At 38.6% G+C, this 27,090-nt stretch overlaps 1 protein-coding gene across 1 annotated transcript in view; it reads right to left on the reverse strand.

The window, feature by feature from the left end:
* Positions 1-277: 277 nt before the first annotated feature.
* The window catches only part of tmem104 (transmembrane protein 104), a 34,092-nt gene continuing 7,279 nt past the window's right edge, over positions 278-27,090 (reverse strand). The window contains exons 7-10 of the mRNA XM_057347165.1: positions 26,200-26,299; positions 25,828-25,924; positions 13,602-13,695; positions 278-2,347 (exon numbers count right to left, since the gene is read on the reverse strand). Coding sequence (XP_057203148.1) covers positions 1,584-2,347; positions 13,602-13,695; positions 25,828-25,924; positions 26,200-26,299 — 1,055 coding nt within the window. The 3' untranslated portion in view covers positions 278-1,583. The remainder of the gene's footprint in view (positions 2,348-13,601; positions 13,696-25,827; positions 25,925-26,199; positions 26,300-27,090) is intronic.

Raw genomic sequence — 27,090 nt, forward strand, 5'->3', positions numbered from 1 at the left:
TGACGTTTTAATTTACAATAACACGCACGGACGTTAAAGGACAGGGTCGTTACGGACATGCTGGGATTGGAATTGAGAGGTTTATGATAATAATAAAAAGCCAGACCTGTTAACTCAAAAGAGTTATGGAAAAGACTCTAAACAATGTTTGATCGTGTCGCAACAATTCTTGCGTGGGACTAAATAAATCTTTACAGTTTTGATATAAAGGGGATAGTTCAGCCAAAAATGAGAATTCTGTCATGATTTACCAATAACTTATTATACAAATATATCAGAAAAATACGAGTCAACTTGAAAGATCAAAAAGGATTTCATGTTTATTAGACAGTGATTGTCGAGTATCTGAAGTGACTTACATGCATGTCAAAGACTTTAGATGTTAAATGAGAGAGAGAGATTCAGATGAAGGCAGGAACGTGTACCTGCCAGAAAGGCACATTTGTTTAGTTAAAAACACATGAGCACATTACAAGGAATATAATTTGGATCTCATGTGAAATGACTTGTTTTTGTGCTCGAGGCAGACATGAACTTCAATGCATGTCCTCTATAACAATTTCTTAGTTCAAATAAGCAAAAACTTTGCTAAACACCAGCCTTCTGTTTTGTCCACAAAAAAAGCAAGTGAATGCGGACGTATTTCCCTCAAAATCAACAGCAGTGAGACCTTAAATGGAGCGGCAAAAAGCCGGAGCTCATGTAAATCAAGAGGCGGTGCTCTCACAGAGAGCAGCGATCAGTTTATAACATCAAAGACGTCACCGAAGATCGAACAAATCAAACACTGACAAAACACAAAGGGAAATAGCGTAAACTGACAACAAACTCATGACATTTGTGACACACTTATGATGTCCTGAAGGCCTCGGTAAGGTAAAACTATGAAAACCAAAGCGAAGGTACCAAAATGAAACAAACATCATACAATGCAAAATGCAAGGCAGGGTGAAGATCAGCTGCCCAACATTTGGATTTGAATTCAAGCCTGCCTTGAATTCAACATTGAGAACATGTACGGAACATGTAGATCATGAGGCAGATGTATCTGTCAAATATTAGGTTCATCTTCCTCTCCTGATGCCCAAAGGGTCCTTTTGAGAACCTGACATCAGTACACCAAGAACATGTGGAAGGTGTCAATGAATCTGCGGATGAACTGAGCCTGAACTCCAGGTCGGAGCACATCATTCACACAAACGCTGTACTCGCATCAGCATCAGTCCCTGCAGGAGACATCCAGATGCTAAAAAAACGCCAATTTGTGACGTGCTGACCATCTGAGATCATCTGAGTTTTGGAAGACTAAAGAACATTTACAGTATTGTCTGTCATTGCTTAATAAATATTATGACTGTAAAGCATAACATTTTTGGTGTACATACATGTTTGCCTAAATATAACAATAAAGTATGTAAATACTCCAATAACAACAGCAATTCTTCTGAACTAATGCCAAAACGATATTTGGTCCCTTTTGAACAATTAAATGAAATGAATTCAATTCAATTACAGCTAATTTCATCGTTTCAACATAAGCAAACGCTTAAAACAAAAACACGGCAAGACAAGCGTGCTCATATTTAGTTGTTGGTTTCAGTGAGGACAATATTAGCCGTAACAAACATCAAACAGAACGTTGCCCATAATACTACAAACCATACCCAAAATGTGTGCCGGAAGGGAGACCTGTGCTTATTAACAACATCCAGTCCGAACACGGGTTCTAGATGGCGCCGGCTTAAGTACACCAGAAAGGCTGGGATGATGTACTGAATGCCCGTGCCGGCGTACGCCCCAGTGATGCCCACCAGCGACTCCAGGTCGTGTGTACAGAAAGCCACGATAATGGGTGGTATCAGAGTAATAAGAGGGAACACAATACGGTCCACCACCCACGGATATGTACCACCATCCCGGTGGAACAGGGTTTTCCAGTTATTTCGCAACGTGACGGCTATTATAGGAAAGTTGGTGCTGATGGTGAAGACCGGGAACAAGCCCAGGAAATAGCGCAAAAAAGGAACGCCCAGAACGTCACAGTTATCTGTGAAGTTTAACGTGTACATGTCACGCAACAACGAGCTGTCGAAACAGAATATAGCTGTGAAGGACAGCAGGGCGTAGAAGCACAGAATTAGGATGTAGTCGATGACCACCAAGGTGCTCATTCGCTGTTTGTTGGAGATGGGCGTCACGAGCGAGGGCAGGGAGTGCTGGCACATGAATGAGTAGACGCAAACCCCAAAGAGGTTGGGCACACCTGAGATCTGTGCCACGGGTGGGTGGCCTTCGCCGTGGCCCTTGCCAATCCGAATCAAAGCCAGGATAATCATCATGGTAAATGCTGAAAGAGAGAGAAAATGACATTATAAACAAATACTGCAGTCTAAATCTTGCATTTATACAATATACTAAATCCATATTAATGGAGTGTGTCTAGCAGCCCCAAACGAGAATTTGAAGGTAAAAATCTTGAATCAGCATTTCTGGTTGGACTTTGGAAAATTCAGTCCAGTGTCTGAATTTCAACAGAAACAAACCTCATGAGTCACAAAAATTCACTTAATGGCATTGTCAACGACAGAGAATGCAAAAAAGTTTTGAAAATCAGGCTTATTCCATCCTATATTCATTTTTGAACTGATCCTAAAATACATGTTAAACATAAGTATTGTGTTAGGGTTTAAATATGAATATTAATTGGTTTTCTTTGCAGTATTCAAGATCTGCAAACATTGCAAATAAAATATGAAATATATTTTCATTGAGAATTTGGGAGAAATGTTGTCACTAGTTTACAGAATAAAACCAAACTGATCATTTTACTAACATGCACTAGGGCTGTCAAATGATTAATCGCGATTAATCGCATCCGGAATAAAGTTTGTGTTTATATAATATATGTCTGTGTAAAGTGCATGTATTAATATTTACCAATGATTTAAATTATATATAAATGTTTATATTTTTCTGAAATGTTTTTAAAAATATAAAATAAATATGCACAGTAGTACACAGCCATATATTATATTATAATGTAAACAAACTTTTATTCTGGATGTAAATAATCTTGGAGTGGTCTCTATTTTTTCTACAGATGTAAATATTTCCTTTTCTATTTTAGACCATTCTAAGCAGAGCATTTAACATTTTGTCAAAGAGCTAGGCAATAATTGTTGTTGTGTATATACAGTAAACAGAGGCATTAACTACACAGTAACACATCAGTCCGTCAGCCCTGTTTTCCGATTCAATTTGTGAATCCACTGGAAGTGTGTGCCGTGTAATTTGGCTACAGATCAGTTGTAAATCTCTGCTCTGCTCCAGGCCATTACTTTATCAAGGAACAAATATGCATAATGCAATATACATTATTAACACTAAACACTGTGGGTTAGGCTTGACTAATAACATTTCAGATACAGAAACGGCCACAGGTCAGAATCAGTTCAAAGTCTTTTTATTAAAGCTCCTAAGTTCCCTCACACGTCCATTACTTCTACAACTTGGAACTAAATGAAATATATATATAATGCATGCGTTTCTGTATGTCTAATATGATCAATATTGCGATCGATGTAAAACAAGACAAGATTGTTGAGGATGTAATGGGGTGATGGATAATGCTGAGCTGGTTAGAATGGACAGATAACTTCTCCAGCTTGTGTCACCTGCATGGACAACCAGGCTAAGTGATACAGAACACAACAGGCCGAAAGCAAAAATACTGTAATCGCCGGCTTCATCTTCATCATTTGTCATGTCAATCAACTGTTGCATGTTTCTGGAGATCTACTTTTCTGGATTGCCACACACATTCTTTTGCATTAGACCATCTGCATTAAGTCTTTAAACAAACCTAAACACTTCAGCAGCTAGTAAGTCTATGATGATGTGTACAGTATATACAGATTATCGTAAAAAAAACTGTCCACATTACATCATGAACTGTGGCTTTCACCCAAAATCTTAATATCTATGCTAAAAATATCTAGAAAATTCACATTTAGCATGTAAATGCCATGAGAGATGTCAGAAAGGACATCTCTCAAAAAGGAAAAACGATACACAAGACAAAGGCGAAACTTTAATAGCAAATTTAAAGCGGAAATGAACCATTCAATCAAATGTACATTATTTAGTACACTTATTTTCAGTTAAATAAAAAAACATATAACAGATTCGATACATCTAACCATTTAAGAAAAAACGTGATGTTTTGTTATGGCAGCCAACCCGGTGATGTCACATGCCGTGGCGCTGCAAGATGGCGGCGCCCTTGCTCCAAAAGACATAACAAAACATCACATTTTTCTTAAAAGGTTACATGTATCAAAGCTGTTATATGTTTTTTTATTTAAGTGAAAATAAGTTTACTAAATAATGTACATTTGATCGAATGGTTCATTTCCGCGTTAACAGGTAACCTTCATTGTGTAACAGGCTTAAAATAGCAAAACAGAAACACAGCAGATGAACCAAAGGACAAACGTGGTCACATATATTAATGGAACTGCAAATCACTGGAGAAACTTAAGAGACAGATAACGTAACCAAGCACGAGGCAAAGGTAGAGGGCACAGTCACGAACGGACCGCGGCTCAAGTCGAGATACATTACTCCATTCGCAACCGTAGCGCTCTACGGAAGCACCGAACCAAGGAAAAAAACTCAAGGGCACACTTAATCCAAATACTCCTGAAATCTCCCGACACAACTCAAGTCACTGTACAGATGCTTAACCTTCAGCTCAGAGGCTTTTGCTGTTTAGGGATGAGATGTGATTCTGTCCGGGCACACATGGCAAAGCTATTCATCACACAGCATCAATTCCCTCAGTGTCTCGCTGATGGCCAAAGAAAATGCCACTGGTACCTCTGTCACCCAGTCTTATTCATCATGATATGTTGATGCCAGGTCTGAAGATGCTACATGGGAAGATAGGAATAAAAATGTCCCCAAACGATTTCAAACAGCAAAATCAATGCATCGCGTTCCTCGCTCTTAATTACTCGCTGGAATAGTTCGTTACTTTTGCGTGAGTGACGCAAGAAAACTATCGCGCAACGGGAGGGGGGAAGGGGGTGTTACTTGTCAAACAGTAGGTGTGTCAATGTGCTCTTACCGCCAATTTCTCTCTCGAGTTGACATTTTTCTACTTGCACGGAAGACGCAAATGATGAAATTATATTATGAAATGCAAATTTTCTAAAACGTTCTTGTAGCAAAGTTCAATGTAGGGAAGGAAGGAGGCGGGAACCGGCGAACATTCATAAAACTTTAGTCAAAATAAATAAACAATAATCCAGCAAATAAAAGGCCGGCAGCCACCTCACGGTCGACTGCCGGCCACACAAACATAAACAAACCTAACAGTTTCCGGGCCCGGGTCCTCTCTCTCGATGGTCCGGTCGCTCGTCCTCTTATGCTCCCGAGCTCCCCCGTGAGGCATGCCCCGCCTTACCCGCCCCACGGCTCTCGCCCCGCCTTCCTCGCTACAGTTCTTATTAAATAAAGCCCTTATGCTGCGTTCACACAAAACACGAATTAAGCGATTTGTGTGAGTAAATTACAATGAAATGCAAAGATGCGCGCGAAATCGCGACGCAAATGATGCGAACGCGCATAATTACGCAAATCGCTTAATTTGTGTTTTGTGTGAACGCAGCATAAGGGCTTTATTTAATAAGAACGTTTTAGAAAATTTGCCTTTCATAATATCATTTCATTCCTGTGACTGAAAAGAAAATATAAAGGTTGTACTGGTCACCCCAATCAGATTAAACCAATTCTCTTACTATATTTCAAAGTAATTAAAGTTTTTAACCGAAACACATTAAGGAGACAAATGTGACCATCAATATGCAGCCTAAGAGAGTGCAAAACAACTTGATCTCGTAACACAATTCCCATTCAGATAAGAGAAAATCCACACCGGGGACAGCCAAAGCTATTTCGTCCAATGCGATCCAATTGATGATGTTCTGCAAGCCAAAGCAAATGAGCGTGAGGTTTTATGGTCTGTTAAGGAAAGTCGTGTATGATACTTTGTGGCTTGTCCATAGTGCAAGACCTGCTAAATGAGAGGCACCGATGCATTTTCCTTGAGGGCAATTTTCAGGCTCTCTGAGCTGAACCATTGCCTGCGGTATTCATTAAGTCGCAGCTATATTTCAGAACACCTTGAAACTACACTGCTGCAAAATATCCAGAGCCGATGCTCGATGCTGTTTGAGACCTAACCTCTTTTATATCTGACCTATAAAACACCATTGGGTTCTCAATGGACGTTAACAGCATATGACCCTAAACATTTTAAATGGTAGTACTAGTTAGTACGGATAAAAGGCCTGAGGTCTGTTGATGGCTATTTTAAGTTTCTTTGACCTGTATGAAAATAAAGAGGTGACCAAAGACAGATTGGGTTAACGTCCTACCTTGTGTTGTAGTCAAGACCGAGACCGAGACCGAGACCAGAGTGTTTCGAGACTAAGACCAAGACTTTAAAGGGTTGAGACCAAGACAATACCAAGACTATCAAAAAATGGTCTTGAGACCAAAACTGGTGTCGACTACAAAATTAGTCCTACCTGCCTGACAAAGCCATGCACTTAAACTAAAACTGTTAATTGAAATCAACAGCCTAGAAAATTATTATTATTATTATAAAAAGTAAATTTAATAATTAGAAATGTTGTCTCAGAAATAAATTGAAATAAGTCGAGGCACTAAAATTGTTAACTTAAAAAAAAACTTCTATAGATGGTTTCATCAAACACAAGCGCCTAGCCTGAAGTTAACTTCCGGCCTGTATGGAGAGGCTCAGAGATGATGTATTTTTATATGCAAAACCCGGAAGCGAGTTAGCATTTTACGACTTCCGGTTCCATCACTCCAAAGTCTATGGGGTTTTTTAATGGGTTTTAGGTAAATTGCCCAAAATAAGGTCTGTGGTAAACAAAACCCAATCTTAATCTATGACATAAAACACACCAATTATAACCAGCTTTTGATTTTTTAAAGCCTTATTGTGTCTTAAAAACGGCGGTTGCTAACAAGTTGCTATAAGCGACTACTTCCTTTGGCGGGGACATTAGACGTCATCGCGCATATAAAGCTCAAAAATAATGCAACATGGGCACAAATCTCTCAAAATGTAGATGCAGTCGGAGCCAGGTGGTCGAGTGGTTTGTGCTCCGACATGTGGTGCCGGTGCGTCCTGGGCGACCCGAGTTCGAGTCACTTGCTTCCTGTCCTCTCTGAAAAGAGTCTCTCTCTCTGTCAAATAAAGGCAAAAAAAAACCGCCAAAAAAAAATCTTAAAAAAAAAACATGTAGATGCAGATTCATTTACGGAGTAATTACTTACCAGGGAACACATTTTTAATAAAGTTTGAAAGAGTTGTTGGAGGCTTGGTGGTGGTGACGTTGATATCGAGCGACCTTAAGTGTAGTCTGTTTATAGCATTGTGTTAGCTTTTTACTTCTGCCGACTGTATTTCGTCATTAAAAGTAACATGTTGTGTTAATTTGTAAAGATGATCTTGATAGAGAAAACGTGTAAACATCATAGACCTTTGTTAATCACAGAGGTTATTTTTTGCGATCTTCCAAAAGTCTATGGGAAAAATGCATAGGCTTTCGGTCGAGGGATCCAGCGTGGCACTTACTTCCGGGTTAGCCTACAAAAATATGTAATCTCTGAGCCTCTCCAATGGTTATAACAATTTCTTTTATATTTAATTAATATTAATATTTTATTGTATATACATTGCATAAAAACAAATTGAAACTACTCAACAGTTATTGATTCTTTGAGCAGGTCTACTGGTAGTTAAGTTTGGGCAACATAATTGTTTATGTTGTTGCCACTGAATTGTCTATAGCAACATAAAAAAATAAAAATAAAATCACAAAATCACTTCAAAATAGCTAAAAATTTAACTAAAATTACCATGAAAACTAAAAATATGAAAATAAAACCTAGCTTAAAATATTAATAGAACTACATTAAAATTGAAAAAAAAAACTTTATTTTGATAGTTATTATATAAATTAGTTACGTTACCAAAATAAAACGTTTTGTCAAAATAGAAATGTATCCATGGATGCCCCATTTCCAGTTTTTCCAGTCCCTACATAGGCCGCTCTACACAAGTTGTCTGCCATACTAGAACAGTCCGAGCCATTTTGTAAATACATATTTACGCTCATCAACTCCAAAGATGAATACGATTTTGCACCTCCATCAACCAGTAGCACCATTAACAGATGCGCGCTCTTTCTAGAACGTTCTGTAGCTCACCAGAGCAATGCAAGATGAAGTCATTAATCTCCCTAGAATAATCACAAGCTCTTTGTTCGTTCCTCAATGTGCACACTAAATATGAATTAAGGCGGCAACCTCACTGATTCATTTGGCTCCTGATGTCAAAAGCTGATAAATGTTCTCTACTTCAACGCTGAGGAGAGGAGGTGATCCTTCCCATTTAAATTACCCGAGCAATAAAACGCCCTTTAAATAATGCATGCGGCCCACATCTCTGCATACGAGGTGCCGTGAATGTGTTACTGATAAACAAGTTTCTTCATGCGGTTCATGGAAGTAGATGTAAAGAGCAGACTGCAAGTAACAATTAACAAAAAAACAGCATTAACTCACGAGGCTGTGTGGTGGTTAGGTAAAGGTAATTATTGAGCTCCGCTATTCGGTGCGTAAGGTTTCGGCAAAATAATGGCACAGGCGGTGGGTGGCTACAGAGTGGCTCCCCTGACGCACACTAAACCGAACCCTATTTACCACATCTCATTTGACAAAAGAGCGGCCACGGTCTCCCCCCTAGTGCATTATGGGTGAATGGAGACACACAAGGGACATGCCTGCTTGTCCTGCTGTCTGCTGTGAGTAATGACTAGGAACACAGAGGATCACGCACGGGACTGGAAAGGATGGATGAAGAGAGGAAACTGTTGATAGGTGTCTGGTGTGCTCGTGCCCGTGCTTACAAATTGACATGTTTCTTTAAAAATCAGCACGATATAAAATAAATTAATAGCAATATATAGGATTGTTTGTAAATAATGTATAGATATTCAACCCGGTATAAGCCACGGTGACAGTAACTTGGCTTACGTGTCCCAATAACACAGACAGGGTTGTTTTTTAGATTCATTACAAACTGCTCAGCAGCAGATTAAAGCACCACTGCTCGTGAATCACTCTGTGCTTTAAATGCCATTTCCAAACGTGTCTGTTAATGAGAACACACGAAACAACTTCATCAACCAGCTAACTAGACATAACGCCATCTATTGGTGGGTTTCAATAACGTTCATTATGTTAAAGACGAACGTTTTGTTTGCTTGTCAATCAATTTCAACGTGCCCCAGAGATTAAGTACAGTCATTTGTACGGTTAGAACCTTAGCGGAATATATAACCTTGTTGAAATCCTAACGTTCAGAAGAAAGCATTATCAAATAATTACTTCAGCTCTCTAGAGGTTCAGAACACCTGGAGGAAAACGTCAACAGGGAACAAAGATAAGAGCAGGCGCACATAAAGAAAGAAAGGCTGCAGGGCAACCATGATGATCTATTCCTGTAACAGAGACGCTGCGATGCAAAGAAGCCAGAGGCGATATAGACCAGTGACGTCTCCACCGTGATGAACCGATCATACATAATATATACATTGTACAAACCATCTCATATTGATTGGAATGTCTAACAGAGCGGGAATGCTCTGGATAAACAGCCTGAGAAATAAGTGCGCTGCTGTGAAGTTCCTCAGAAGTTTCATTTAGCAGTATGTTGCTGAAGCAAGCAGGATGAGCTTCTTTAGCCTTCGGGTTATAGTGCCCTTTAATGGAAAATACATTACAACCGCCATGACAGAAATATGGGCATATGTTCTAACCAGCACATTTCTTCAGACTATCTTCTGACACGTTCCTTCATACATAAACGGTGAGTGACAACAGAACTATTTTTCTGAGGTGGAGATTTCGTATGAATTTCTAATTGTGAGTCGTATTCATAGAATGCAATCGATTAATAGAAAAAAGCAAGACTGCTTCATCGGACGCACATGCTGGCCCGAAGTTAACTTCTGTGTTTGGTTATATAAGATAACAATTTATTTTATATTATATTAATGTTAACTCGTATTAATATTTTGTTGTATATTAATTGTATTCAATTAATTTAAAACTAATCAACAGTCATTGATTATCTGTGGATGTCTACCGGAAGTTAAGTTTGGGCCACGTAACGTTTGTTTATGTTGTTGCCGCTGAAACGGTCTATGCCAGGGGTATTCAATTAAAGTTCCAAGAGGTCCGGTCTTTATATTTTCTTCCAAACGGAGGTCCGGACAATAAGTGAAATTAAATCAATATTTAATCAATTTAGCCCACTTGGATATACATATATATATAATCTTTTATCAGGCCATTTATTTTATATTTTGATATCAAACTGAAATTTGTATCATAAACAGAAAACAAAATGACTTGCTAAATTAGCATTTCCATGCCATTCATACCAGAACTACTTCTTTCTTTAAATAATTTCCCAATTAAAACGTTGTTCATTACAAAATGAGGCCCTGCTTGTGAAAACCCAGCAAAAGTATATTTACTGTTTTCTACATGAAATCCTCCTGCAGAATATTCTGTGAAAATATAACAACAATATATTAGATATTGCCTGATTAATGCCATTTTAAAGATTTAAATCTTAGTGAAATGAATGCTTGAAATTATTCTTTGATGCTTGTCATCTAATAACTCGTTAGATTATGAGACTTTAGCCTGGGTTTTCTTTTCACAGGGTCACAAATGCTTACATGCTGATCAATAATGCTAATGCTAAATGTAGATAAAAATGTTATGGTTCAAAAAATATCACAAATCTGGTTGAAAGACATTTAGGCAAACAGTAAACAGACTGACAGATACAAATACTTTAATATTGCTGCATTTTGTTCTGTTGATGGCTTCTTCTCTGCGTGTCTGCACTACTGTTGTTAAAATAAGCACGTGTCTGCTGCTCTTCATGCGACGCGTCTTTGGCGGGAGAGAAGCTGCGTGCGCGGAGCAGAAAGGGTTAAAATTAAGCACGTTTGGTGCTAGATAAAGATATTAGAGGATATAGCGGCAAAACATCAATTACATAAATGTTCCTGAGAGCGCGTGTGATGTGATTCTCCGTTGTGTAGACGCGTGGCTCAATTTAAACAACCGAAATAGTCAAATGTTTTAAATGGTTAATTAGGTTATGTCTCGCAGATGAAACGCAGCAAAGGTCCGGATCCGGCCCGTGGTCCGCCAATTGAGGTTGACTGTATACGCACAAAGTATATCGTACTAAATTGTAATTTTAACATAATATATTGTAATCATTTTTAAATGTTTTATAAAGTATATGTAAACTTAATTCATATATATACATATTTGTACTGTATATGGGTAGTTGATGAACAAACAACTACCGTGTCGTGAGGTGTGAAATAGAATTTTTCAAGAAAAATAAATATTAATAATATAAATATATTTTTATTATATATTATTAACAGTTTGTTTTCTAACTTTTTGCTGTCACACCATAGGACACGATATGGTTTATTTGTCAACTACCCATTCAATCTTAAATTATAGTACAGTATATTCAATTAATATTGATATACTGTTGTTCAATTTTAGTTTATAATAGTTTGGTTATGATGATAAATTATTATAATTTGCTTACTCTTATGTTTCAACCCTGCATGACATAACACATGTTTACTGTTAGAAATAATGTTTCTTTAACATTAACCCTGATTTATAATTTATGAATCCAATTATTGAATTTATTATATATTATAGACCACTCCACAATTATAGAACACTACACAAACACTTGATCAAAATAAAATCAGCAGAACATTTATAACCGAATCAAACCATAAACCAACATGCATACAATTAAATTATTTATTAAAAATAAAAGATTTAAAAATAAAATAAACTGAAACCAGAAGGATCTTGCAAAATGGCCTATAATTAAAGAACAAAAGCTTACTGTAAGACTGTTTTGCAAATATGTTTTCTTACATGTACCATAAATCCACAAACCTCCCTGGTGAAGCTTCCCTTTGAAGCGGGACCATTTGTCAGTGGAGCTTAAGGAAACAAAGCCATTTGGCCAACGCTGATCTGAATGTTTAGCCAGTGCAGAGCTTAGTACTACCACAGTGACATCAAAGACTTTTGTTTATGCTTCATTATAAATCAAAAAGACGAGTAGTTAAGTCAGATGAGCAGGTGGAGAGCGGACAATTTCGTGACAGCTCAATGAGAATATTTGTGAGACAGTTTTGTTTTCCAAGTTGTTTGTGTGTAGATGGCTCCAGAAGCCACGAGTCAGTCGCTTGTGTTTTGAGCGGCGGGTGAGGATGGGCGGTTTTATTTTGGTCGTGTCGTCTGGTAGGTGACTGCCCGATCACGCCTGAGACGGCCTGTCTGGGCTGTCAGTCTGAGGTATGAGGGAAAGCAGGGGTGAACAGCGAGACAGTTTTATGATAGACGGATGCTACCTACCCTGCAGAGGAGGGGAACAACTTACTAACCATAACAGTGCTCTTCTAAACGGAAGATTTGGAACAAAAATGATAAATACATTAAATGAAAATTTGGTAGCGGGAACTTTGGATAGTTATGTGTGAAAAAGACAACTGTGGCATAAAGTATTCAAACACAGATTTACTATCATCTTACGGCAGCGCAAACGCCTCTTTTGGCATAAAAAAACTGTCTGTAATTTACTGAAGACACAGTGAAAATTAGTGCTGAAAAGGCGTGGACACAGATGTTTTTGCGACTGACCTTATAGGATTTGTAGGAGTTTCCTCTTTGGAAAGAGAGGAGAGTATTTAAATGAATCGTGCAACGCGGTTTACTAAAGCGCAAGTTATGGTCGTGCGTAGGACCTACGCCGTAGGCTGTGCGTAGCCTGACATACGCCTCTCCAAAAATGTAACAACGCGTCAACTCAACGCGGACCGCAAGCGCTGTGGTTGGTCTGTTTGAACCCCTCCCTGAGGTCAAAAACTCTGCGATAGCATTTCCGAATGAATTATCCAAGTAAATTATTTGTTCTTCTGTATTTAACATCTCAAGCTGCGACAAAAGTGAACATTTACTTGCCGCTATCACTGCTAATGCTTCCCAGACAGCGTACGCAACAAGATGCTTCTTCTTCGGCTCTTATCTTGGTTACACAATCAACACGCGCGTGGACACTGATGCCTAGTGGTCATTGCCTGTCGACGCAGACACTGACGCACAAGTATAAATGAACCCCGGAGGGGTTGCGTACGGAGTAGGTTCTACGCACGACCATAACTTGCCCTTTAAGGTTTGCGCTCATCATTGTACTGGGAATTGCAGATTTAATTAGCCAGAAAAAGCATGTCTTAAACCTTGCGCTAATTTTGTGCTGCTCTTGGTAGATTGCGTTGGTCATTATGGGGATGAGATATTGCGCCTGCGTTTTTTAATGTGCGCATTAAAAATAAAATGACACAAAAATGTATAAAATCATATAAGCAACTTACCAATCCACCTCATGACAGACGTGAGGATCTGGAGGTACTTGGTCTTTTGTGCATCAAAAAAGGTGAAGGGCCCCAGAAGCAGTGTGAAGAGAGCCTGAAATAATGTGAAGACAAGAAGAAAGCATAAAACCTTCAGGGTCTCAACAGTGTAAGATGATCAAGATATGGATAACTTTACTGTACTGTACTGTACATAGTCAATAAACCCAAAGGACAACATGCCAGTTATAACATGGTCAAAATACTGAATGCCCTTTCTCTAATGTATATTTAGGAACACAGCTTAAATAAAATTAAACAAGAAAACAAAAATCTGTAGTTGTTAGAGATGCACCGACACAAATTTCTCCACCGATACCGACAGCCGATTATTCAGAGTGATACCTGCCGATACAAATTTTGAAGATTAAATTCATATTTCTAAACTTTCTGAATGTTATGAATTTATATAATGTCTAATAATATTGAACATCAAACTGTTTCTATATACACAACACAAATTCAGTGCATTTTTCTGTCCTCTTTTTATTGACAGGATATATCGGCCCTTGTCATGAGCTGTTTTTAAACTATTGCCTGATAGTATTGCTTTTATCGGCAAACACCGATTACTGGCCGATATATTGGTGCATCTCTAATAGTTACCATTTACCATTTTTTGATTTTACAATAGATATCACATTTAGTATTTCTGTGCACATGTAGTTTCCGAACTCATTTCCACTCAACTTTGGTTCAATGTATATGAGTAATGACGTTCCGCACTTTATTTCATACGGTTACGTATCAGACAACATGTTCTCTTCGATCTATCACAGACTCGATCACATTTACAGCTGCAAGAACTGGACAGTCCATTTCTGCAGAGCATAAAAACAAGCTGTTTAAAAGATCCATTTAGTATGGATAAATGTATTTATCTTTCAGAAAGAAGATTACAGTAAACCTTTTCCGCAGGACTGTTTAGACTTTTTATTTAGATAGATTGATTATTCAATTTATGTTTTTCATTCATGACTCACTGTTTATATATTTTTAATATTCCTCTCTAATGTGTCTGTTTACCCCCAGCAGTAACATTTTCTCATATCTTCTGCTGTTTCAGACACATATGCTTTATGCCATCGTCACTCAGCGAATCAGATTCTGATTTCCAATGCAACAAAAATCTTCCACTACAGTAACGGTTACTTGAAAACAACAGGAAATAACGCCCAATAACCCACTTTCTAAAGAGAATCAATTATAATTGAATGTCTTATGGGGTCCGGATAACGGTCCCAAGACAGAGATTAATAGTGAATTTGCTCTTCATAATAAACTGCATAACAGCAGTCATCTTCCATTAAAGAGTGAATTACACATCACATGGCCTTGAGTGACACTGGCCATATTTTATGTTGAGAGGTGAGGAGTGTCTGGATTTTTGTATAGTCAGATAGGCTGGGGGTGAGATAACGGTTCATCGTGATGCCTGAACATCCGTCCTGATAAAAGAGCTGACAGTCTGGCAACGGCCAAAGCCCTAAAGCGACGGAGAGAAAGAATGAAAGATCCGATTCATGTGCCGTTCCAATACGAGAGCTGTAATGGGAAATGAAACAATATGGCCGAGAAAGTCACAGTGGGGGTGGAGATAATGTGCGGGTTTGCTCTGGTGTGATAATTGAAAAGTCACATAGAGAAGTGAGTGTCATTCAATAAAACAAAAAAAAAACATTTCCAAAACAACAAAATAGTCCTATTCTTTCCATTAGAATGAGAAATAACTGTAAAATACAAATTGAAGTCAGTCATTAATTAGTAAGAATTATTATTTCAAACAAAAAATTGATTATTGGCAATACACTGCAAACATTGGTTCTCACTCAAAATGCACATTAACACATCGTTCCAGCCACACAAAAATATACAACAAACACCCACGACCCCAACCGTGATCTTCCTTTCCTCCCCTGATAGACGTCCTCCTACATTCTCGCACGCCCATAAAATCTCAAACGCAAACTCATTTCAGAAAAAAACCCTCTTGTAGCTCACTTTCTTTATGGCCGAAAACACATCACCCAATCTCAGCTCTGATGCTGGAGCTCTATATCTCCAGCTTGACTTATAACATATGCCACAGTTTCCGATGTAAAAATGGATGCTAGCAGGCTGGACGCTTGACAGAAGCACCTCTACGTATGCTAACGCTTTTCCATGGCTGTTCTAAAGCTGGTAGTGAAAATGGTGCAACGTTGGCATGCTGGCATCGCGCGTATGCCAGGAAACATAACAGGAAGGAAGTTTGGCGTGGACGGGAGTGAAGGGTGAAACGGAGAGACGGGGCCAGGCCGAGAGGGGAACAGTGGACGAGGGCCGCGGGGCGCTGAGTGACTCAGACATGACAGAGAGAGAGGGAGAGAGAGAGAGAGAGAGAGAGATTAACACATTCAGAGTGAAGAATTAACCAATTTCTAGGTTACATTTTACATTTACTAAATTACAATAAAGTAATTTAGTGTTTGTAATAAATTTGGTGTAATTCATGCTTTCTTTTACAAATAATGAGGCAAGAAGAAATCATTTGTTACAAGTCATTTGTACTGTACAAAACATACATACTGCAGAAAAATTTCTGGTTTTATTCATTTTTTTCTTTAGCATGGCACGAATGGTGGTCACTGAAGGATTTGACCAATTTCTGTATTTTCTGGATGACTGTAATGTTCTACAGCAACATCAGATAACAAATTCAGCAATCCGGAGCTCATTCAAATCCAGCACTTCACTGAAATGAGGTAAGCCCAAAAACATGAAATTAGAAAATGCAAAAGATGAACAGCGTGACGCCAGTCCAGGACTCATGGTCACATCAAAATGTGCGAAATGAAACGATGAATGACCGCCACCGGGAGACGCTAACATTGTTATAACACAATACATCAAATTCAGTTTGACGTTAGCATCATTCATACAGTAAGTACATTTCTGCAAAACTCTCTAACATTTCACCTTTGAATGTAATAGTGATGTGATATACTGTTATAGATCACACCGTTGCAGAAAGCATTTTGCAAATATCCTGTTTTTCGGGAAAACTCAGTGTGAAAGACATTGCTTTAGGGGACAATGACATTTCGATTCCGACTTTAAACGAGATTGGAAATTGTAGACAACAGACTCATCGGCCGATCAGATGTTATCAGATGGACTCCAGGGTCATTTCTCTGTAGAAGCCCATGTGGTGGCACAGAACGCAGGATTATAATTCAACTGACAGTAACAAGCAAAACAGGGATTATATATTTGCAATCCCCACGGTGTCAAGATCCCATGCCATTTGTGCCCAGCGTTAATCTCCGTCAGGCAGAAATTCTAGACGGGATCAACACGGGGAAAGCAGACACGCCACCATCAGCTAACAGAGCTGAAGGATTAAAGACAGATATTTAACAATTTCCCCCAACAAACGAGACCGAGGCATCAATCCTCTGTAACACAGAGATGTGTGTGTTCTGCTGTGTCACGACTCACTTCTAGCATGTTTTCTTTCATCTAAGTGAAAATACCCGTCGGCTGCTTCTGAGGACGTTGGCAGAAACAAACGCTTTCATCCCACCTCTCAATATTCATATTTCACGGTCGCGTCAGAACTCGACGTGTACAGAATTGTGCTTAAAACTTGTAGCTTGAACTCATCTAGCCATTCGCAAAATCTCTTTCTAATGGTTGCAGGACCAATAAATCACAGTGGAGGAGTTTGTCATGAGGCGGGCTGTGTTCATTAAGCCTGGACGCTTGCATTACTCCAGCATTCATGGGTCAACGGCTCTCTCGTAGAGGCTTTTTGTAAAGAACATGTCTATATATATTTAAAAAGGAGCCATTTGTCCATTAAGAATCGTTTACAGCATGATTACACCTGCAACTCTGGTGTGAATCAAAGTTGAAACCTTTCAGATGAAGCCGCAGAGAAGCAGGTCTAGGTCTCGGGTCCATGCAACACTGTGTTGAGTTTACCAAAGCACTTAGTCCCGTTGTAGCCACACAGCTAATGGTCTGTTTAATGCAAGCTAAAGAAAACACAATCAATTTATCGCCACAATTAAGAATGACGTGACTTTCATGCCACATCGACATGTTAAGTTACAAGGACGGTCCCCTGAGGAAACCTGGGTAATGTGCTCAAGGGCACAATGCAAAGAGCTCCAGGCAATCTTTCAGAGAGAAAAAACCGATACAGACGTGAAAGATTAAAGAAATCATAGCATAATTTGAAGCAAACCTACACAACAATGTTCTGTTAATGTACAGTCTTAAGAAAAGACAATGGCACATATCAAAACGTACCATTTTGTAAATATGTGCCTTTGTCAAGTGTCATCTGGTCATCTTTCATCCAAAAGAGTTTAATGCATCCCACATAAAATTACAAACAGATCCTATAAGCATTTCCAGAAAAGGAGTACTGTACATCTCTAATGAAATGAATGCAACTGTCTACAATTGTGTGCAAAAAACTGAATTCGTTGATGAACAACTTCATTGAAACTACAAACATCAGTGAAAGTCTATGAATATGAAGCTTCTACTCTGCCTCCAACTCAACCTTGTATAACAAAGACAACGGGACCGTTTTTGTATTAAACATTTGTAATACAAAAAAGGTCCTAACATGGTTATCTGAACCCCCCCAGGCGTGCAAAAGCCACCAACATCAGAATGAAGGTCAAACAAACAGCTCCTGTCTGTACAGCAAGATACAGAAGGATGTTCTGATAATGAGACATTGGATTTCATTTCATGGAAATCACGTACGACTTCCTCCTGACACCCACCGAGAAAGACCATTACATCATTCTGCGATGTCCTTGGACCAGATAACCAGCTTTCCCGAACCGAGAACAATATTGCACACAGCAGGTAGCCATCGCTGAACATGCAAGCTGTTCAGCATTCACTGGACTGAAGTTAAGCATGCAATAACTATGATGAAATGTAATTAAAATAAGTCTTTATAATAACCCACTACAGGAGCAACTAACCAGAACAGCTATCATTGACAGCACAGTTCAAAAACACATTGGATTAAACTGACTCTTCTTCTGTGGAACACAAAAGATGATATTTTGAGAAATGTCTCCGTGGTTTTGTGTCCATTCAATGGAAGTCAATAGGGGCCGATATTATTTTGTTACCAACATTCCTCAAAATATCTTCTTTTGTGTTCTCCAGAAGAAATAAAGTAATATAGGGTTGGAATGATATGAGGGGTGAGAAATGAATTTTTGGGTGAACTGTCCCTTTAAGAAAAACCTTTAGTTTTCATTTTCTTAGTTAGTGGCTGCTGGTTCCTACATCTGATTGTTTAGCCTCATCCTGACACCCTCGGTGGAAGACTATTACATCATTCTGCAATGCCCTTGGAGCAGATAAATGAAATCGTAAGTCTAATCGTTTAGAAAAGAAATAGTACACCTCACTTCAACAAACTGTGTGATTTCAGGCATCATTTATATCTGTATGATGTCAAAGGATGTCGCGAGCGGAGGGGCTACTGTCAGACCGCCTGCTTCAGTCTGAACTCTGAAGTACACAAGTTACCGACCAGTAAAGACACTCTCATTCAGAAATTTACTCCGGCGTGGCAAGTTCCGTGCTGTGTCTTTCTCTGACACTTTAAGATGCTCCACACACTGCTGACATGTTTGCTGCATTAATAAACCGCGAGTATCTCTCTCTCGCTCTCTGCGCTGGTTGCTGCATCCCTATTTGATCCAAGTGAAAGAAATCTAACAATAAGGGTTTGGAGTTTAGATTCCTAATCCTAATTATGAGACGTGAACATGTGACATCTGCGACTTCAATTACTGCCATGTTTATATCATTCTGACAGACTCACCCTTGCATATCCTAACAGAGGATATAAAACCTGTCAGGTCTGCTAGAGCCATGGTTTATCAGGATCTAAACCCAAGGCTGAGTTTCTGTTATCTGCATGCACTGTTTCCCTTTTATGAGTTTATCAGACAACACTTCCTCTGTCTGGCGAGAATCTCTATAGTGTGCCAGCCACTGTTTACACGACGGTCCCACTGTGGAAAAGAGAGTAGATTGTACCCCTGGTGGTCCGCTACTTTAACTCTTCCCCCTGCTGTGCTAATATCCACTAAACCATCTGCGTCGCCTTGTTCCAGCAGAGCAATCCACAGTGTAAGAGCTTTCTCCTAGAGATTCAACTACATCACGATCTGAAGCAAAACACATCGCCATGGACCCGGGTTCAACCAAAGTGCACATGCTGCTAATAGTTACAGAGTACAGCTTTCCTGTAGCTCAGTGGTAAGAGCATGGCACTAACAACGGCAAGGTTGTAGGTACGATCCCAGGGGATTGCACATACTTAGAAACAAATGTATAGGATATTGCAATGTAAGTCGCTTTGGATAAAATCATCTGCCAAATGCATAAATGTAAAATGTAGTTAAGACAACTCAAACATTCATTTTAGTCTGGGACTAGTCTTAAGCCTTGTCTGTGAAACCGGGCATATATGTTAAATGACCACCATAAGATTTCTTAAGACATACACACAGCCGCAGAAAAAATCAAGAGACCATTTCAAAATTATTTTCAGTTTTTTCTGAAATGACTATTTAAAGGTGTGTGTTTAAAATGATCATTTTTGTTTCATTCTGTGAGCTACTAACAATATTTCTCCCAAATTTCAAATAAAGTTTCTATTCACATTTATTTGCAGAAAATGAAAACTGGAGAAACAGGTGAAAATACCAGAAAAGATGCTCTGCAGTATTTGAGGTCTAAAAAACGCAAAGAAAACAAGTTCATATTCACTTTGAAGAAATACCACAGTAATATTTTACATGTATTTAGGAAAAGTTCAAAAATTATTTTTATGTGATAACCTGGGTTTTTATTAGGGCTGTGTATTGGCAAGTGCCTCCCGATACGATACAGATCACGGTACAATATATTGCCATGTATTTCGATACGATACAAATTTGCGATATATTGCAATACTTTAAATAGAAAATGTAAAAAGTAGAGCTAGAAATACAACATGCTGTGCACCAGCGGGGGTTTTCTGTAAGGATAAGTGTAAAAACATCCCTTACCTCTGCAGAGTGGCTATGATGTGCGATGCATGGACCTTTAGATCAGAGGTTTGGGTTCTCAAACTGTGGATTGCGCCCCTCAAGTGGGTAGCACAGGGGAATAAGGTGGCTCACGCAAGTCACTTGGCTGTTGTGGTGCATTACAGTTAAAACACTGAACATGGGCAGTATAAAACCTTTGGTTCATCCGTGCTGTAAATACGCTGGTGTCACATCCATGAAAGCACAATAAATGTCATTGTTACTTTTTGTCTAATGCACTGCAGTAGCCAAGTGACTTGTGTCGTGACTTGCGAAGCCTACAAACAGCATTATTTTATATAACTCATTACTCCATGACTTATTTTGAAAACCAAAGCACACCCACACATCAGCTCTGAGAGCTCAAAGCGTTCTTATATTTTTCGCCATGCTCGCTTCCACTTACTTTTGGCCGTATGTATATGACATGATTTAAAAAATCAGTAGAGGTATCACTATCAATACACTATCGAAAAAAAAAATATTGCGATAGTTACATGTATCGATATTCTTGCACAGCCCTAGTTTTTATCACAGGTTTCATGTGTCTTGTCATGCTGTCAGTCTTTAACCGGATGACTTTATGTCACTCCTGAGGTTTAATTTGGTTAAAATTGAACAGACACTCGACTGGAATGGCCACAATACATCTAAAAATTAGTTATTGTCCCTTCCTTTTCTCTGCAGCTGTAAATGAAGACGTGTGTTTGGTACAAAGGTTCATGCCATCAACATGTTACACATAATTAGTTCAATTGCCAAGGACCCACAGAATAACTGATCATGTACATCCATTAAATCCAACTATACCTTTCAGAAGAATTATCATCTTAATGTTAACAAGAGGATACTTTGCTGTCCTTGAAACAATTTACAGCTTCACCCTACATTAGCCCTGCCAAATATCACCCCAGGTCCACAGAATACTATCAATACCTTCAATATGTTTCCTGCATCCTGGCCAAACTTAAGAACTAATAACCGAGTGGCAACCTTCCGGTCTCTCTCGTGAAACCAACACGGAAGTGACTTAAACTGCAATTCATTGCTGGCAGCTAGAGACTGGCTCCAATAGAGAGCATTTTTCATATAAGAGACGAGAATAAGATTCAAATGTTAAGAAGTCATTAAATCCTGAACAGATATCCTGATCTATACAAAGCACTTTAAACCAGACACTGAAGTGAATCGACAACAGAGAAAGTCTCAGTCCACTGATCTTCTTATAAGCTTTTTAGTGAACCCAATGTAAAAAAATGCCAGTTTTACACAGTGTGGTATGTTACTGCTGACCAAAGCAGACAGCCGTCAATGATTCTTAATGCATCCAAATTTTGACTTTGCTGAGAAGAGCCAGAAGACATCTTACTACTATTACTATGTAGGAGGGTAGTATGCATCCTTGGATGACTGTTTTAGGCAATCCAATTAAATCCACCGACTCCGTGTTTAATGAGTAATAAAACTGTCTAATTGGGAGTGAATATTACCCTGAATGTCTTTAGGCTTCAATTCTTGTCCTTATCAAGCTCTCCTAATCTTGTCTCAGGCTTTAAAAATACAATATTGCTCAGGGATAGCTGTTGAGCCAGAGTTCAAAAATAGCTCTATGTTCGCAGTCGCAGTTCGCAGATAGGATACAAATGTGATGGCACTGATCTACTTAACACTTAAAAGAGATAAAAACCAGTGTTCAGAACTAGGGCTGTCACGATTATTAAATAATCGTCTCATCGCGATTGTTTGACCTCATCGCGATGGTTTCGGATCATCGCAATTATTGCACATCTCTATAGAAGACACTAGGGGGAGCTGTAGTGCATCTGCATATTGCATATTTTAGTGTATATATTGTAACTAAAGCATGGTCATACTTGTAAAATGTACCACCACAACACAATCACTTAAAAAAAACTAAAACATACAAATTACCTGCAGTACAATTTAATATTATTTAAGCAAATCTCAGTGTGAAAACCAGTCTACCAAAATTTCATTAACATAGAAATGAACTTTTATTGTAGTCTTGCAAGTGAGAAAAAAACAGACTAGAAGCTTTTCTATGACTGATAGAATTTTAATGGTGGCTTCAATTCACACCTGATCAATTTACTTAATTTACAAGTATTTGGCGGTTGTATTATTGACAGGAAAAAACCTAAACCTTAAATATATGATGACCCAATTTTTTCAGATGTATTTCCAATAAAAAAACATAGTCTTGTATTCAGAACAATATGGTCGTTTCAATCGCTGAATCAAAAATGTATGAGAATTAAATGTCAAAGCTCAAACACAGACAATTAATTGTCATAATCGCCAAAGCCCTAAAACAGACAATTAATCGTCATAATCGCAATGATTTATTAGACAATTAATCGTCAGTCAAATTTCATAATCGTGACAGCCCTATTCAGAACTGGCTCCACATTTTGTTAGTTACGGTTACATCTTTACAGTTGGGGTAAAAACTCTTTACTAAGAAAAGCCTAGAATAAGAAGACAGAATAATGTTATACGATGTAAGATTGTGTCGCAATATGTGTTGACAGCAGAACGGCAGTCATTAATATAAAAAAATAGCAGGCCATCCTGCTGACTTGTGCAGTTTGTGAAGTCCGGTACACCTTATTCCTGCACACCCTTTGTCCTTATCCCCTAAAGAAAAACATCTACAACATTCCACTTGTGAAACAGGCAAAGAAAAAAACTCACGTCCGCCACCCACTCAGGGATTATGGGAGTGTTATGTCCAGGCATAATATCCATCTTATTCTTCCAATTTCTTTTCTAAAGCTTCTGCCATGAGGCTGCACTAATGTATAAGACATCAATTCGGCTTCCCATGAGGGGATACAACTGACCGTTGCTTACAAATGCTCTCAGACAGATCACGTCCAGGTCAAAGTCAGGATGCTACAAAAGGCAGTTTTAAAAAATCTATCGTGCAACAGCAGAACGATCATATTTCATTGTGTCTGCTATAGACTTCAGAACAACGTCTGCATGAAGATATGCGACATCCTAACATGAAAGAAAGTTCAAAAACACAAGGACAAACAGGCACTTGGATACGATTCGCTAATCTTAAATGCTTCCTAACAATGTGAAGCCCCAGCAAACCCACCGAATATCAAACCAAAAGTCATCATGAATACATTTTCAAAGATCGTAGACATCATAAAATCTTTTCATTTTTCTCAAATCATGGCGTCTGTAATAGTCAATGCTCCTCTAATAGGCTTGTCCCGTGTCTCAGCAGTATTCTCCTTAATAGGATCGTAGGTAATTCTGCTTTATCAGCACTAGATGAGCGACAAGCTGATTCTGGGTAGACTCACTATAAAGCAATTTTGAGTAATGAAAGCACAGAGAGGAATTACTGGTTGACTAACCTATTAAAAAAGCAAACAAATCAATGACCTTGCATCAGTTTTCCATTCCGAATAAAAGATCGGACCGAGAAATCTAAGCAGAAAACCTTTTTTTTTTCATTTATTCGCATGCAAATGTGACCTGACATTTTTCTGATCATGTTTTAAGGTAAACGCAGTGTCTGTGTAAAACTGCTGACGTTGTAACTGACAGCAAGAGAAAAATCTCATGAAGAGATGCCTGGCTCATTTTTACCCAATAATCAAGACGTGGAAAATAAATCTATATTACCTTACATTAAGAAAACAAGCTGACTTTATAGACCGCCAATGTTTTGCATTGACATTTCTATATTTTAAGGGTCCCTCACAATAAATTCTCATTATTGCAACAATTCAACAAAATCTCATTCTTATTACCATAACGGGTATAAATCATACAATTTATTTTTTGCAAGATATGCTCTGCTAAAAAAATCCTAATTGATCCTCCCAAATAGGCTTATTTAATAATCATATACTTAGGCTAAAATATGACTCAGACATGTACTTGCCAGATTTCCTAAGACTTAATACAACATTAAAAAATGAAGAATATATTTAATAAGAAGAACAGGAAAGTTTAACATGCACTGCTAGAACCTCAAACTATTATATACCAGCTAATATTACTGAATCAAACACACAACGTAATGCAGCAATGTATTATTTTGAACAAATCAATGACATTCCAATAATGTCCGATGAATCTGTAACGCACGAGGAATGCTCAAGTGAGATGGGAAGCTCTCAGCCGAACAGCTGAGGTAGACAACATCCTTTTGAGCAGACTCGCCGGGGACGAACAGTCTGATAAAGCTCATAAAGTCAATGGCGCAGACGGTCTTCCCCTTTGGACATGTCCCAAACTTCAGGCTTCAAAACTGGTCATTTTCCTCAATCACAAAAGGTGAGAGAAGTAGGACAGCTCTAGTGACCCTCAGTTCATAAACTGTCTGGATTAATGTTTTATCAAAAAAAGAACAATGATTTATTTAAGAGCCCATCCAAACGGAGAATTCATGATGGCCTTCTGGTCAAAAAGAGAAAGGTTTGGAACAGAATATGCTGGGATGCGTCTCCCAGCTGCTTAAAAGCATCAAGAGAAATGATCTAATAACGTAAACTCGATTACACTCAAAACACAATAAACATAAGCTAACCGTACATGACCTCATGATCTTAAAACTAGACACGGATGTCAAAGCAATTGCGAGGAGATTAAAAGCTCCTCATCAGTAAAGTAAGCACATATTGGGGTGAATTCATAAATCAGCATAGTTCACCCTGGTTAACACACGATAAGAAGCTTACAGAGCAGGGAGATATAAAAAAGCTGAAACAATGCTTTTTACGAGACGACCGCCTATTTCTAGAGATGAAGGAGGGAGGAGCAGAGTGAAATGAATCAGCACATCCATCAATGTTGAAATGCAAAAGCAGACCAGAAAACCACACTGGCATCTTGGCTGTACCTCTACCTGAATTTCAAGGGCACTTAAAACATCTCCTGAATCGCTGAGGGTTCTGGGAGATTACGCATCTCATCTGTCTTTCTCTCTCTTGACCTTTAGAAGAATGCTGCGGTGTGCGTCCAGCACCCCGCTGAGATATAAGTGCTGCCAATAAGGTGCGCGTGTTTGACCGAGTACCGTGCGCTGCTGGACTCACCAGAAACACTCTGTAGGCGTCTTTTCTTCGTACGGGTCCCCAGCACGACTCCGTGTCATTGTATTTCACACTTCCGGCGCTGCATGAGTGATTCCCGCTTTGAGAAACAAACACACTCTTGACCTCTGCAAATTGATTTTTTACGAAGCATACGATACCACTTCATACAAGGCACATTAAAGACTTTTAGGCAAGAGATAAAACCTCCAAAAAAATGTCTATGTGGAAGTAGGAAGATATATTAACAAGACAAACTGTCTGACATTTGTTTGCTTTTAGATATGAAAAGCATTGGCAGTTTTTATTATTAAGAAGTTGGCGTTTAATCAATAAACATCAAGAACAGGTCAGACGGGAGAAGATGAAACTCACCACGACACTTCCATCAGAGACACAGGTACAGCTGCTGCATAAATGGCTAAATCTCCATACAAGTAGACGATCAGGCAGATGTAGAACATGTTGACACCAACTGTGGAAACATCAACATCTTTAATGTCTACAAATAAATCACCATTCTAAAGATTCATGGCTTTGAAACATCACTTATCAACAAGTGGTTCATTGAACATGAAGATGGGCAGGATGATTCCTCCCTAACATTCAACAGCCACCAAATGCATCATAACAATAAATCATTCTAATTAAAGAAGCAAGCACTTCATTACGAACATGCCCCTCTCCGCTCATCTCTTCATTAACCCCACACTCCTCTTCACACGTTCCTACATCCATCCATCACTCACTCTAGCCTGTTTGAGATGTGATGAAGAGCATCCAGGAGGAAAAACTCCCCACATCACGCATTCATCATTCCCCATAGTTCCCGAGGAATCCGAAAGTCGACCAATCAGAATAATTACTGCAAAGTCGACTAAAGCTGAAATGATCAAATTATATTTAACCGATAAAGCTGGCAGAAAACAGGGGAGAATATGAACGGCATCGGCGAGACAGTTGCGGGGCTCGTTTTACAATTCCTTAAATTCAATTTATGAAGGCGCTTGTGTGAGTTTATTGCTTGAAATATGGAAATGTTTCGTTTTTAAAGACGTTCCAAATTAAAATCTGAACACAACTTGCTTGCTTTATCAGACTACAATTTAACATTTGTTGAACACGAATAAATAGCAGCTTCTTTTTGTTCTTTGTTAATGCACTTGTGCCTGTAAAAATCAAACTAAAGTCTACATAAAATCGTCCTACATAACGTAAAGAACATCCTGTGAAAATATAACCCTTATATCTTTAAAAATGAGTAAG

The sequence above is a fragment of the Triplophysa rosa genome, linkage group LG11 (genome assembly GCF_024868665.1).
Source record: "Triplophysa rosa linkage group LG11, Trosa_1v2, whole genome shotgun sequence".
In the NCBI taxonomy this organism is placed as follows: Eukaryota; Metazoa; Chordata; class Actinopteri; order Cypriniformes; family Nemacheilidae; genus Triplophysa; species Triplophysa rosa.